The following is a 16,551-nucleotide window of genomic DNA, read 5'->3' on the forward strand; positions in this document are numbered from 1 at the left end:
TAAAACGCATTTCAGGTTTTTGTTTTCGCCTTGTTTATGCACAAAACATTTATAACCTTTACGTAGTGTGTCCTGTTGATAATCATAAGACACCCTTATTTCTAGTCATTTTGTTTGATTAAACAAATTAATCTGATAAACGGTTTTTAAACCCACCTTTCCCTCGGGATATCGCAGCTAATTGGGATATTAATTTAAAAACCGGACTGAGATGAAAACATTAAATCCGCATTCAGGTAAGGGCTGGCAATACGGCGGTATTTATCATTAATATTTATAATATAATATATCACTTCGTTACAAACTCAAAATAATCTAGCAACAATGCTAATGTACATGTATTTCATAGAAGTTAAATGTAATGTAATTTATATATAATATCGTGGAAGGATCAATAATTGAACAACTATTGCATGGCGGTTTTTGGCCGTAAGTTAATAAGACATGTAAAGAATGTCTCATTCAATTACGTTGTCCAGTTCTTGCTACATATAACTGGAAAATCAACAAGCATATTGTTCACACATTTTAATTTTCAATATTGGTGGGGGGTGGGGGTGGGGGGATTCGGCACCCAATGACGTTAAAGAATTTGGCCATTCAATTTCAATGCTCACCATTTTCATATGTGTGTATCTGCATTATAATTGATTTTGGTTGATTTAGAGAAATGGTGGTCGCCAACCTTTGTCTTACAAAGTAAAACAGGGTTATCAATTTACTTCTCATCGTTAAATCATGTGCGCGCTTCTGCATTTGAATTATTATTTTAGATGATCATTAATCTTGATAGCAGCTCTCATTTAATGTCAATAATTAGTAAAACCACGTATATTGATTAATAGTAATGCTAGAATTTAGTATTTACCTTACACACTTTTAATAATATTGAAGAGAAAATTTCAAATATTTATATTCGTATTCGCTTCAAAATGATACATGTAAATATATTCCATAGAGAGGACAGCTGAATATTCAACAAGACATATCTTTTCATTATTTATTGACCTATTATTACTCATAATATTTTGAATATACCAATTATAATCAAACTTTCTTACTAAACGTACTCTTTAAAACACTTGCCTAGCTATTCATAAAATGGGTTCAAACTGTCACCTTGTTCCGGTTTTATTTTTACACTCTTTCGTATCGGATCAACCATCGAAGCGATGTCCCATAGAAAGAAGGACGAGCATTCATATAACAAGTGGGATATTTAATAAATCTTTTTGTTGTGATATAAAACAATATCCAAGCAAAATCAACAGACAAATAAAACACATTAAAACTTTATTTTAATTATGAACAAGGCAGAAACAAAAACCGGAAATGCGTTTTCTTCGTAAAATTTTCGGGACTACTTTTACACCCAAAAGAATAAATAAAAGTCATTTATTAAATAATTAGGGAATTTTCATACACCAAATTCACAATGAAGACACTTGGTGTTGTCTTAAAACACATTTAGTAAGGTATTTAACGAAAAACTAACATAAAACGTTAAATCGGCGAATATCAATATTGGACATCGCGGGACATATGTCGCGGGACATATGTCCCGGACTACATTTACACCCACCCCCAATATACGTCGATCTTCAAACATTTTCAAGACATGGATTAGTTTTTAGCCAACGTTTCCTCTGCACACTATCGTTGTGGCCATGTCATCGAAGAAACTCATCAACTCGGTTGACAGGTGCGTTGACGAGGCACTCGAGGGCTTAGTGTATGTAAACCCTGGGCTACAGGTTCTGCAGGGACACCGGGTAGTGGTCCGCAGTGACGTGCAAGATGTTGTTAAGGCTGGAAAAGTTACCCTTTTGTGCGGGGGAGGGTCTGGACATGAACCGGCACATGCAGGTTTAATTATTCATGATTTTTTACATAATCAAAGTATGCACCAGCACATACAGACTTGTTATTTATGATTTTCTGTTGCATTTATTATTAAGTGGGTTGTTAATCACGTGTAGTACTTGTAGAGTAAGTTCATTTGCACTGATGACTGACACTTGCAGCCTAATCAGGTTGGGAACACTTCCCCTATAGCGAGATATTCTCTCTTAAACGCGATTATCCCTCTCTAGCAAGAATAAATATATCCCGTACAACCGAGAAAAACACCCGTGGAATACATCTCTTCGTGTTTCACGTGAAAAGAAGAAAAAGTGCTAAAATGTGTGATACCTCTGCAAATATATTAATCAAAGCAAAAACACTCACAATGTATTGGATTTCAGACTGCTTCCCTCTTACGCAGCAACTTTGACATGCAATTTCATGACTATGTTGTCAATTTCATAGAAACAATTCGCATCATGTTGAGTGCGTGTCGCACTTATTCAGCGTTGCATGGGATTTGACATTATTTTCAATAAAAACGCAAAAACACCTGTTTGTGGTAATGTTTATTTCTCGCTAAAGAGGGATAATCGCGTTTTAGCGAGAATATCTCGCTATAAAGTAAGTGTTCCCAACCTGTTAATCAGTGAATGAGTGATCTCCTTAATATAAGTTTTTTGTATTTAATCTTTGTATTCAATTGGAAATAGGTGTATTGTAATTAATTAATTATATTTTCCCCATTTATTAATCCTTGTGAAGTAGTACACATCCTGATTTTTGTATGTGGGAAAGACTACTGAATCATTGACATTTTATACATGTACATATACACAGTAAATGTTGTGATGTGCTGTCCGATACACATGTATTATGCATGACTGACAGGTTACATCGGCTCCGGGATGCTGTCGGCGGCAGTAGCCGGGGCTGTGTTTACGTCCCCTCCCCCCAGCAGTATTCTGGCCGCCCTGAGGTCCATCACCAAACCAGGGGCAGGTGTGTATATATTGCATTCCCTATTTTTGCACAATTATACTGTAAAATTTTGCACTATTTTGAATTTTTGCACAAATGCATTGAAAACAGATTTTGCTCCATTTATCATGTTTATAAGGATATTTTTTGAGCAGCTGGTTCTCTGATCATTGTGAAAAATTACACTGGAGACAGACTGAACTTTGGTCTGGCAGCAGAGAGGGCAAAGGCGGAGGGGTTAAAAGTTAATATGGTTGTTGTTGGAGAGGACTGTGCCCTTACATCTGCTGATAAAACAGCTGGCAGGCGAGGACTCTGTGGCACGATTTTTATGCATAAGGTATGTTTTTTTATTCTAATAAATTGTGTATAAGTCTTTGTAATTCTGCAGAAGTAGTCAACCAAAAAAAAAAAGTAGAATAGTTCTGTAGAAGTCAGTCAAAAAAAAAAAGAAGAAAAATGAAAGCTACACATGTACAATAATTCTGCAGAAGTCAGTCCAAAAAAAAGAAAGAAAAAAGCTAGAATAATTCTGTAGAAGCCAGTCAAAAAAGCTTAGCTAATACTAGAATAATTCTGCAGAAGTCGGTCAAAAAAAGCTTTACTAAAAGTGTAGAATAATTCTGCAGAAGTCGGTCAAAAAATGCTTTACTAAGGCTAAAATGATTCTGCCAAAGTAAGTCAAAAAAATCTAGAATAATTCTGCAGAAGTCAGTAAAAAAAAGTTAGAATAATATAATTACTGCAGAAGCCAGTTTAAAAAAAGCTTAGCTAAGACTAGAATAATTCTGCAGAAGTCAGTCAAAAAAACTTAGCTAAGGCTAAAATAATTCTGCAGGAAATAATATACATGTAGGTTGTTTATGTTGTCTGATTTGCTGAATAACTTGATTTTATGCAATAGATTTGTGGTGCTTTAGCTGAAGAAGGAAAACCTTTGGAGGAGATTCATCAGGTTGCTAGTAATGCTGCAAAAAACATGGGTAGGTTTCCTGTAAATAAATCTTGTTTTATAGTAATGCTGCAAAACACATGGGTAGGTTTCCTGTAAATAAATCTTGTTTTATAGTAATGCTGCAAAACACATGGGTAGGTTTCCTGTACATAAATCTTGTTTTATAGTAATGCTGCAAAAAACATGGGTAGGTTTCCTGTACATAAATTTTGTTTTATAGTAATGCTGTCAAAACATGGGTAGGTTTTCCTGCACTTAAATGTTGTCTTGCAAAATTTTCAAAAACTAAACATATCAACATGTATTCAACACTGTTTAAATTCAAAAGAGTAAATGTCAGATGTCATTTTGCTAAATTCTAATTTTTATTTACACTTGCTCTCTTTCATTAGGAACAATCGGTGTTAGTTTAACCCCTTGTAGTCTACCAGGGGCTGGTCCATCATTCGAACTCAAGAGTGATGAAATGGAACTGGGTTTAGGTACACACTTACTGTTACAATTTTTATCAAAGACATATTTTGAAATTATTCCAATTTGTTTTCATATTCTGTCATTTTATGCTGGTTTGGGTTACAATACAGAGTGAAATGATAACAGTGCAAGTGCCTTTAATAATGTCAGAAATGTAATAAATCTCCTAAATATCATTAATTCCACACACAGGTATACACGGAGAAGCTGGTGTCAAACGAACAAAGGTGAATATAAAATTCTTATGTTGTGGTAGCACAGTGTGCTAAAGATGGAAGCAAACAGTTTTAGTAATGGGTAATGTCATCCAAACTAGCAGATAAGTATAAAATAAGATGATGTATAAAGTTTTTGAAAGGTGTACACTTGAGCTGTAGATTTAAAATTTTAATAGCTGGTATCTGCCAAAGAAGTTGTTACTATGATGCTGGATCACATGACCAATCCACAGACTTCTACACACATCAACCTCAAGAAAGGTAGGGTTTATATTATCGGCTAACACTGTAATTCAGATTTTATTTGTGAGATTTTTCAAAAGTTTTATGTAAATCCACAAAGACGTTCTCGGAAAAATGAAATTATCTGGATATTTTCAGTTCCTTGTCTTTATTAGGACATTATGAATTGCTCTTGAATATTCCTTCATGTGTATAAATCAACAACGTATATTGTGGAAATATATTCTCATGAATATTTCTCCATTTTATACGGTATCAAAGTCGGTATTTAATCTAGTAGTACTCAGTCTGATAGTTACCACAATGGATTCCAGCTGTTGATAAGTGTTCAAGTGTATCTTTTACAGGTGACAAAGTGGCATGTATGATTAATAATCTGGGAGGCACTTCAGTATTAGAGATGAGCATCATAGCTAGAGAGGCAATCCAACAGTTAGGTAAGGGAGACAATCCAACAGTTAGATAAGGGATCCAATAGTTAGGTAAGGGAGACAATCCAACAGTTAAGTAAGGGGGATAATCCAACAGTTAGGTCAAGGAGACAACATTTAGGTAAGGGAGACAATCCAACAGTTAGATAAGGGATACAATCCAATAGTTAGATAAGGGAGGGAATCCAATAGTTAGATAAGGGAGACAATCCAACAGTTAGGTAAGGGAGACAATCCAACAGTTAAATAAGGGAGATAATCCAATAGTTAGATAAGGGAGGGAACCTAATAGTTAGATAAAGGAGACAATCCAACAGTTAGGTAAGGGAGATAATCCAACAGTTGGATAAGGGAGACAATCCAACAGTTAGATAAGGGAGACAATCCAACAGTTAGATAAGGGAGGGAATCCGATAGTTAGGTAAGGAAGACAATCCAACAGTTAGGTAAGGGAGATAATCCAATAGTTAGGTAATAAGGGATACAATCTAGTTAGGTTAGGGGATATAATCCAATAGTTGGGTAAAGGAGACAATCCAACAGTTAGGTAAAGGAGACATAATAAGGGATACAATCTAGTTAGGTTAGGGAAGATAATCCAATATTTAGGTAAAGGGCTGTAGATCTGCTGTGTATAGAATGCAGATGTAATACTGAAATGATGTGAATGTTTTAATGAATTCATTAAAAAATCAGATCCACTACGTAAAATGTTTTGAATAACCAAACATGATATAGAAGTAAGATTCCATCAAATAAATCAGATAGAGTTAGTTTATGATACAATACACATGTTTTACAAGTATTGAGTGGATAATTTTTCAACAGAGGCAAGAGGCGTAGCAGTGGAGAGAGCGTATTGTGGATCGTTGATGACATCACTAGATATGGCTGGAGTCTCCATCACACTTTTACATCTGGATGACACAATCAGGCGTTGTCTAGGTAACAACATTGTGACTTTGTTCACTAAATCCATAAACTTTTGATACCAAGTGAGTGTTTGATAAGTTATTACACTATGCATCCCGTCAGAACATGGTTTTTTTCCCCCAGATGCCAAAACCACAGCCCCTGCCTGGCCTGTGCCCCTGTTGCCCAAGGGAAAGTCAACTCGTGAAAATCCAGGTGTCATGCCGTACAGTCAGAAAGACGTGGCAGACAAGTCAAGTGGTGCTGTCAAAGTTCCTAAAGGTAAATCTCATAGACTTGTCAATTCAGTCTCTAGTGTTCTTATTAAGTGAAATACAACTGAAAAATGTATTTTTAGAAACAGCTGATATGTTATATGACATGATAAAGCTATCCATGGAGAGACTGATAGCATCAGAGGATGAACTCAATAAGCTGGACAAGGAGAGTGGGGATGGGGATTGTGGGACTACGCTGGCCCGTGGGGCCAAAGGTAAGTATTGTCTGAGAAATTAACGGGGTCAAAGGTAAGCATTGTCTTGGGGGGGGGGGGGGGGGGGGGGGATGGGGGGGTTAACGGTACCAAAGGTAAGTGTTGTCTGAGAGATTAATGGGGCCAAAGGTAAGTATTGTCTGAGAGATTGGCGGCCAAAGGTAAGTATTGTCTGAGAGATCGGGGGCCAAAGATAAGCATTGTGTGAGGGATTAACAAGGCCAAAGTACACATAAGCATTGTCTTGTTGGGCAGCAGAGCACTGGTCTCTCTGTGGTCAAATAAGGCAGTACTGTCTAAGGGGCCAGGGGACCAAATATAGGTGATGTCTAAATAGTAAGCATATCAGAGGAGTCAGGGGGCCAAAGGTAAGCATTTTGTAAGGGGGCCATATCTGGGATGTGGGCTTTAAGTAAGGGGCCAGAGTTGTGCAATGTATATTTAGGTAAAATACATGTATGACTGACACTGACAGTGATGCTAAGGACAAGGGATATTTGACATCAATATTGTTTCTGATATTAACACAACCCATAATCTGACTGCAGTAACATCTTTGTACACCCACCATGATATGACTGGGACTATTGTGTTACCTTTTTCTGTCCTTCCGTCATTCCATCATAATTCATTATCTCTGCTATGGATGCACAAATTCAACTGAAATTTGGTATAAAGATGCATCATGAGAGTTTTTGAATAATTTTTTATAAAGTTGTGCCCCTTGGACGTAAAGTTTTTTTAAATGATTCAGTTTTCACTCATTATCTTGGTCATATATGCATATGGGCATTTTTTTAATTGAAACACAGGATTTAGATATGTTAGGAGAATACACAGGTCAAGTATGTATTTAGGTCTGTCATACATGGATATTTGGAATTGAACTTCAGAATATACCCAGTACATATGACAGGAAAATAGTACTAAGATAGGTCTGATGGGATCACTTTTGGCAGAGTTATGACCCTTGGGTGGGGGCATTCGTGTTGCTCGGACACATCTAGTTTTATTTAATCTTTTGCAGATAAAAAAGATAGAAAACCCATTTATTCATTATGCATGCAAATTATTGAAATGCTTTCACCTATTTCAATCAGAAAAAAGTATTGCATGAATTTCTTGTAGGTATTTTAGAAATTCTCGGCTCAAAAGACAATCCAGGCCTTCCTGTACAAGTGCCTGCAGACCTTGCCTTGTCTCTTGCTAGGGTTGTTGAAAACTCCATGGGTGGATCCTCAGGAGCGGTAGGGATGTATTTGTGTTGTGCAATCATACAGCAAAAGTATACATATCTGTTTTCATCAAAGTAAACTTTTACATAGTATTTCATTTCATTTTGCACGTTATTTGACAGCTGTACAGTTTGTTTTTGACATCCGCGTCACTCTGTCTACAATCCTCTGTTGGTCCTGCGGACTGGGTTAAAGCCTTAGTGAATGGAAACAACACAATCATGAGGTTAGTAGCTAGGTTGGACTAGTATGAATATAAGCACATGTGTAGGATATGTTAATTATTGAATGGAAACAACACAGTCATGAGGTTAGTAGGTAGGTCGGACTAGTGTGAATATAAGCACGTGTAGGATATGTTAATTAATGAATGCAGTGTCAGGATTTTTTGCTGGTACTTAGTAAGATGTTTTATTCATTACAGGTATGGAGGAGCAGAACCAGGAGACAGGACAATGGTAGGGTCATCAAGGTGTTGTGCTTCGTTAAATATTCACTGTAGTTTACCTTGATAATAGATTAACTGATGCTTATCTGGTTCCAGGTGGATTCCCTGGTAGCGGCTGGGACGACGCTGTCGGAGAAGATCTCCTCCACTTCACCTGTCCAAGCTCTAGAGGCAGCTGTGCAGGTATCTAGAAGCAATCAGCCTGTTGGCTACAATGCTCACCTGAATTACATATTGAATCGTTTTTGAGATGTACATCATTTGATTTGCGGAAATGAAAATAGATATTATTTAGTCTCATTTTAGGATCACTGTGACCTAATTGAATCATCGCATCACTAAATTTCATAGCTGACAGTGTGCATCACAATAGTCGACATGCCACTAAAATAAGGATTCAGTCATGCAGAATGTACTGATCTGTGTTTGTGTACCTGTGTTGATAAACATACAAGCAAAACATGCATTGTAGACTGAATTTGATGATGATGTTTTTGAAATTATTAAGTATTTTGTCAGTGATCGAATTCAGTATTTCACTCACTATGATCTTAAAATGAAACTGTACTCATTTGTACTTTGATGTGCTTTGTGACTTTGACCAAAAAGAAGTTACGGTATTATTTCTTCATATGTGATTCTATTTATGACTTTGCAGGCAGCAGAAAAGGCCGCCCAGGCCACAGCAGGCATGAAGGCCAGAGCTGGACGGGCAAGTTATGTCAGTGCAGAAAGGTTAAACAGCCCAGATCCAGGGGCAGTGTCTGTCACCTACTGGATGAAGGCAGTGTTAGAAGTCCTCAGAGCAGTGTAGAGATGCATGTGAATTGAATATACAAGAATAATAAACTAACCTGGATCACATCAAAATCTAGGTGACCTAGCAGTGCAGTTCATATTAAACAGATTTCATCCAAACGTTTTAAACATAAAAAAAAAATATTTGAAATTGGGGGGTTGGGGCTGCGGTACGCTTGATACTGTTCTGAATTTTGAAGTTATTCCTGAGTGTATTTTATTCAGACAAGACTAATAAACATACAACTCAAATTTTCGTACAATGCTGGTATTTCTTTTTATCTGAAGTAAAGTCAGAGTGTGGACAAACTACCTAGTCATGTGTATGACTGTGTATGTAAACCCTCTATTCTCAGGTGCATGATCTTGATTGGCCTGTTTTATAGATATTTAGGAACACAGTAGCTGTAGCTCTCTGAGACAGACTAATTTTTTCCCCGAGAGAGTTACAAATTTGCAGCTACACTGTAGGACCATAGGTACTGTATGTATAATCAACGTGGTGATCAACATAACCCAATCTGTTGAATGAGAGCTTGTGTGGACATGATCAACTTTAAGATTACAAATACAGAAACAGAGATAAGCAATGTTGATTGAGATATAATCTAATTTTACTTTGTATATATTGATGACAAATGATGCTTCACTTATAATCCTGATCAGCGGATAATTGTACTCTGTTATATTGTCAGTGATTATTTGATGCCAGTGAGTGACACACGTGCATGATTCTGTACAAAATAAAATGTTCATATGATTAAATGAATGGCTGTGTTTACTTGGACATTGCAGCAGATCAGTTTCAAAAATGGTTAACATGCCAGAGAAATGTAATGATGAATTATTGAATAAAGACATCTCAATACATGAATGCCGTATTATTTTTTTAGCTCTTCTGAGCCAAAGGCTCAAAGAGCTAATGCTATGGCCATTTGTGCGGTGTGCGTAAACTTTTTAGAAAAAGGGCTATAACTCAAGAACCCCTTGGCCAATTTTTTTCAAATTTGTTACAGGGTATCATTGGCCCAAGGGCTTTCATACATACTAAATAAAGGGATGTGACCCTTTAACAAGGGGAGATAATCAGGAAAATACAAACAAAAGTAGTGGTTGCTAAAAAATCTTCTCAAGAACCACAGGGCAGATTATCACCAAACTTACACATAAGGATGAGGATATGTTGTAGATTAAAAATTGTTCAAGGCATTACCCTGGGGCAAAGGGCATGGTCTCAAGGTCACTTCAAAGTTGACCTAAATTTAAAATTTTTTAAAATTCCTTAAATCTTAGATATTTTAGTCATTATAAGGACTAGGATCATCAAATTTTGACAGTTGATGCATCTTAGGACCTTGTGTCAAGTTGTCTCAAAAGTAGGTCACGGTGACCTACTTTTTGAATTTTGCAGGTATTTATTTTAAAATTAATTTTGATGCATATCTTGGACACTTTGAAGCCTATGATCATCAAAACTTGTCAGTTGGTGGATCATGGGACCTTGAAATGCGTCAACTGAAAAATAGGTCACCGTGACCTACTTTCTGAATTTTATGGCTTATCATTTATAGATATATTTTAAGTTGTTATTTCAAATACCGAGAGGTTTAGAATCATCAAATCTTGTAAGTTGATGCATCTTGAGGCCTTGAAACATATTTATAAAAAAGTAGGTCATAGTGACCTACTTTTTGAATTTTGCAGATATTCAAATTTCACATTTTCAATTTTAGATGCATATTTTGGGCACTGTAAAACCTAGGATCATCAAACTTTGTCAGTTGATGCGTCTTCAGTCTTCGGTTTGTGTCGACCAAAAAGTAGGTCACCATGACCTACTTTTGGTATTTGACAGCTAAATTACTATATTTCAGACACTATTTGACCTACAATCATCAAACTTTGTCAGTTGATGCATCTTGAGTCTTCGGAGTGTATCGACCAAAAAGTAGGTCACTGTGACCTACTTTTGGCATTTGACAGTTATATTTATATATTTCAGTCACTAATTGACCTACAATCATCAAACTTTGACAGTTGATGCATCTTGAGTCAATGGAGTGTGTCGACCAAAAAGTAGGTCACCTTGACCTACTTTTGGAATTTGACGGCTATATTTATATATATCAAATACTATTTGACCTACAGTCATCAAACTTTGTCAGTTGATGGGTCTTGCATGTTCGAAGGGTTTCGACCAAAAAGTAGGTCAACTTGACCTACTTTTGGAATTGGACACCTATATTTATATATTTCAGATACTATTTGACCTACAGTCATCAAACTTTGTCAGTTGATGCGTCTTGCATGTTCAAAGGGTGTTGACGAAAAAGTAGGTCACCTTGACCTACTTTTGGAATTGGACGGCTATATTTATATATTTCAGATACTATTTGACCTACATTTATCAAACTTAGTCAGTTGATGGGTCTTGCATGTTCGGAGTTCGCTGACCAGAAAGTAGGTCACCATGACCTACGATTGGAATTTGACAGCTATATTTCAATATTCAGATACTAATTGGCTTAAAATCATCAAACTTTGTCAGTTGATATTTCTTGGGTTCTCAAAATGTGTAAACCAAAAAGTAGGTCACATTGACCTACTTTTTTTGAATTCTTAGGATTTAACTAAAGATTTAGAATACTAAGAGGCTAAGAATAGAAATGGTGGGGTTGTACAATTTATCAGAAGAGCGATTCTAGGCCCTTGGGCCTCTTGTTATGTTGTGTATCCAAAGCACTGAATATTTTTTAAAAAGTCCACGGTTAAATGTTTCAATGCGGTAAAAACTAAAGTGATTGCGCTTCTCAGTAGTCACTTTCATTTGGTGAAAAAGACACGCTACTAATGATTACTGGGATTGAATATCCGTACACTACTAATGACTACTGGGATTGAATATTCGTACACTACTAATGACTACTGGGATTGAATATTCGTACACTACTAATGACTACTGGGATTGAATATTCGTACACTATTAATGATTACTGGGATTGAATATTCGTACACTACTAATGACTACTGGGATTGAATATTCGTACACTACTAATGACTACTGGGATTGAATATTCGTACACTACTAATGACTACTGGGATTGAATATTCGTACACTACTAATGACTACTGGGATTGAATATTCGTACACTACTAATGATTACTGGGATTGAATATTCGTACACTACTAATGATTGCTGGGATTGAATTTGTACGCTACATATACTAATGACTACTGGGATTGAATTCGTACGCTACTAATGATTGCTGTTATTGAATTCGTACGCTACTAATGATTGCTGGGATTGAATTTGTACGCTACTAATGGTTATTGGGATTGAATTCGTACGCTACTAATGATTGCTGGGATTGAATTCGTACGCTACAAATGATTGCTGGGATTGAATTCGTACGCTACTAATGATTGCTGGGATTGAATTTGTACGCTACTAATGATTGCTGGGATTGAATTCGTACGTTACTAATGACTACTGGGATTGAATTCGTACGCTACTAATGATTGCTGTGGTTGAATTCGTACGCTACTAATGATTGCCGGGATTGAATTCCTACGCTACTGATGATTACTGGGATTGAATTCGTACGCTACTGATGATTACTGGGATTGAATTCGTACGCTACTAATGATTGCTGTGGTTGAATTCGTACGCTACTAATGATTGCCGGGATTGAATTCGTACACTACTAATGATTGCTGGGATTGAATTCGTACGCTACTGATGATTACTGGGATTGAATTCGTACCCGACTGATGATTACTGGGATTGAATTCGTACGCTACTGATGATTACTGGGATTGAATTCGTACGCTACTGATGATTACTGGGATTGAATTCGTACGCTACTAATGATTGCTGGGATTGAATTCGTACGCTACTGATGATTGCTGGGATTGAATTCGTACGCGACTGATGATTACTGGGATTGAATTCGTACTCTACTGATGATTACTGGGATTGAATTCGTACGCGACTGATGATTACTGGGATTGAATTCGTACGCAGAACCTGGTCATGGTGATCATCATGATATTTATCAATAATCAAGTTGTGTTTATTTAGAGTTAGGACACTTGCATCGTTGTCTTCAGCTCTCCATTTCGGGGGTTATTTATTGATTAAAAGTTAGAGTGTCGACATGAGGCCCTTGGTCCACATTACTCGCCTGAGCAATGCATATTCTTTGTTATGAATGTACATTTACAAACCCTGTTTGTTGACCGAGTGTCAAATATGAATCAAATGTACATTGTATTATATTGATGTAGCTATGTGGTTTTCGAAGGGGTGTTTCCTTTGTACATTGTACCTGTAAACTGGAGGTCAAGGTGAATGTCATTACCTCTGTACCTTTATTATGACCTCACAGTAAATCAAAAATCAGGGTGAATGGTGTTACCTATGTACCTTTATTATGACCACTGTTAATCGGAGGTCAGGGTTTTAACAAATTTGACGTGTTCATGCAGACTCGTATCCTTGTATTTCTCGATAGGACGATTAACATAATATTCCTATGTAAAATTTAATTTCTATTGTGGCAACACTTTGACCGCAAGAGTTCATAGCTAAGAGTTAATAGTTTGAATGAAATTGAAACTACAAAATATGATGTCCTGCGTTTTGGTCTAAACCGTCAACTGGAACATCGCTCGACCTTTCCCGTCAAGTAGAGAAAAAACTATTTCTTTATCACCTCCCCTGGAAAGACACGACCCTTTGTTTAAACAAGCTTCAATCACTTAATTACTGGAGGATGTTGGTGACTAGTCTGTTTGAATATTGTCCAGTTGTTCTTGAGAAGAAGAAATAGTGAAAAGTTAACACCAGACAGACATAGCTCAAATTAGAAACCTTGTATCAAAGTAAAAGGATATGGCCTGAATTGCTTACATTTTATGATTATACGTTCTGATACCCATTATTTAGCAAACTGTGGCACACTGATGCCCATTATTTAGCAGACTGTAGCACCCTGTTACCCATTTTTTAGCAGACTGTGGCTCTCTGATGCCCATTATTTAGCAGACAGTGGCACTATGACATCCATTATTTAGCAGACTGTGGTACTATAGTGCCCATTATTTAGCAAACTGGCACTCTGCTGCCCATTATTAACAGACTGTATTACTCTGATGCCCATTATTTAGCAGACTGTGACACTCTGATGCCCATTATTTAGAAGACTGTATCACTCTGATGCCCATTATTTAGCAGACTGTAGCACTCTGATACCCATTATTTAGCAGACTGTGGCACACTAATGCCCATTATTTAGCAGACTGTGGCACTCTGATGCCCATTATTTAGCAAACTGTATCACTCTGATGCCCATTATTTAGCAAACTGTGGCACTTTGATGTCCATTATTTAGCAGACTGTGGCACTCTGATGCCCATTATTTAGCAGACTGTGGCACTCTGATGTCCATTATTTAGCAGACTGTGGCACTCTGGTGCCCATTATTTAGCAGACTGTGGCACTCTGATGCCCATTATTTAGCAGACTGTGGCACTCTGATGTCCATTATTTAGCAGACTGTGGCACTCTGGTGCCCATTATTTAGCAGACTGTGGCACTCTGATGTCCATTATTTAGCAGACTGTGGCACTCTGATACCCATTATTTAGCAGACTGTGGCACACTAATGCCCATTATTTAGCAGACTGTGGCATTATGACATCCATTATTTAGCAGACTGTGGCACTCTGATGCCCATTATTTAGCAAACTGTATCACTCTGATGCCCATTATTTAGCAAACTGTGGCACTTTCATGTCCATTATTTAGCAGACTGTGGCACTCTGATACCCATTATTTAGAAGACTGTATCACTCTGATGCCCATTATTTAGCAGACTGTGGCACTCTGATGCCCATTATTTAACAGACTGTATCACTCCGATGTCCATTATTTAGCAGACTGTGACACTCTGATGCCCATCATTTAGCAGACTTCCAAATATCGCTATGATACCCATTATTTAGCAGACTGTAGCACTCTGTTACCCATTATTTAGCAGATTGTAGCACTCTGATGCCCATTATTTAGCAGACTATCACTCTGATACTCATTATTTAGCAGACTGTGGCACTATGACATCCATTATTCAGCAGACTGTGGCACTATGGTGCCCATTATTTAGCAGAATGTAGTACTCTGATGTCCATTATTTAGCAGACTTTCAAATTTAGCGCTATGACACCCATTATTTAGCAGACTGTGGCACTCTGATGCCCATTATTTAGCAGACTGTGGCACTATGACCTCCATTATTTAGTAGACTGTGGCACTATGGTGCCCATTATTTAGAAGACTGTATCACTCTGATGCCCATTATTTAGAAGAATGTATCACTCTGATGCCCATTATTTAGCAGACTTCCAAATAGCGCTATGATACCCATTATTTAGCAGACTGTGGCACTCTGATGCCCATTATATAGCAGACTGTGGCACTATGACCTCCATTATTTAGTAGACTGTGGCACTATGGTGCCCATTATTTAGAAGACTGTATCACTCTGATGCCCATTATTTAGAAGAATGTATCACTCTGATGCCCATTATTTAGCAGACTTCCAAATAGCGCTATGATACCCATTATTTAGCAGACTGTGGCACTCTGATGCCCATTATTTAGCAGATTGTATCACTTGTATCAACTGTAGAAAGTTGGTCATTATAACGATGTGATATTCCTCCTTAAGTTAGTACAAAACGCATATATTTTCTCTTTATTATGTTATAATAACTGAAAATTTAATTTTTCCATTTTTGTTGTTTACAATGCTTAATTAAAGTATTTCTGATGGTCAACTAAAATTTGAATATCAATTTTTGAGTTACAAGTGAGATACAGCACTCACAATTCCATGTTATGTAAACAAGGCTCGTGCCATGTTTTTGTTTACATATAGATTTCTTAATAGAAAATAGCATGCTTAAAAGAAAATGATTTGTGCTAAACACTAGAAACTATATAATTGTGTTCAGAATGAACTTATAAATTGAAAAATCTGCTTTAAACGGACTTTTACTAGTATATTTAACCTATATAAACAAAAGCATGGCACGAGCCTTGTTTACATAACAAAGAACTGTGAGCTCTGTATCTCCAATATACCTCGATAACTGACATTCAAATTTTTGCTGACCATTAGAAACATCTTAGTTAAGCATTCCAAACATTAAAAATCGAAAAATAGAATTTGAATTTTTTTTTAGCTCAAATCGTATCCATGCCCTTTTAAAATTCATTAAATCTTCTAGTGAAGCACAAATTCTCTTGCATAGCTTCTAAGGAAGAGGAAACGTTTGGTGTGTATATATATGTTATCAATTCCAGTTAATTTTCCTTTAATAAGATTTTCATTCATGTGGAAGGTACATGTATACAATATTTGTTCTAAGGTCTTTTATAAAGACTGGAGGCTTTGTGAGACGGCGGTCTCTGAAGTTAGCAGATAATTTAATGTATATATCGGCTATCATACACT

At 36.7% G+C, this 16,551-nt stretch overlaps 1 protein-coding gene across 1 annotated transcript; it reads left to right on the top strand.

The window, feature by feature from the left end:
* The first annotated feature begins 1,591 nt into the window (after positions 1 to 1,591).
* Positions 1,592 to 9,907, top strand: LOC125651873 (triokinase/FMN cyclase-like). Its single transcript, XM_048880703.2, has 16 exons — positions 1,592 to 1,866; positions 2,737 to 2,847; positions 2,982 to 3,166; positions 3,731 to 3,809; positions 4,174 to 4,263; positions 4,448 to 4,482; positions 4,650 to 4,734; positions 5,064 to 5,153; positions 5,976 to 6,092; positions 6,204 to 6,341; positions 6,418 to 6,552; positions 7,681 to 7,799; positions 7,910 to 8,013; positions 8,212 to 8,245; positions 8,332 to 8,418; positions 8,894 to 9,907. Exons 1-16 carry the CDS (start codon positions 1,668 to 1,670, stop codon positions 9,047 to 9,049), a joined length of 1,764 nt encoding a protein of 587 aa, XP_048736660.2. The 5' UTR covers positions 1,592 to 1,667; the 3' UTR covers positions 9,050 to 9,907.
* Positions 9,908 to 16,551: the final 6,644 nt, after the last annotated feature.

The sequence above is a fragment of the Ostrea edulis genome, chromosome 5 (assembly GCF_947568905.1).
Source record: "Ostrea edulis chromosome 5, xbOstEdul1.1, whole genome shotgun sequence".
In the NCBI taxonomy this organism is placed as follows: Eukaryota; Metazoa; Mollusca; class Bivalvia; order Ostreida; family Ostreidae; genus Ostrea; species Ostrea edulis.

Bases quoted from the DNA above. Each gene is read 5' to 3' on its own strand.
- LOC125651873 (XM_048880703.2), top strand. From the start codon at position 1,668: ATGTCATCGAAGAAACTCATCAACTCGGTTGACAGGTGCGTTGACGAG. The intron at 4,735-5,063 runs GTAGGGTTTATA...TATCTTTTACAG, and splicing joins ACACATCAACCTCAAGAAAG to GTGACAAAGTGGCATGTATG. The intron at 6,342-6,417 runs GTAAATCTCATA...ATGTATTTTTAG, and splicing joins TGCTGTCAAAGTTCCTAAAG to AAACAGCTGATATGTTATAT.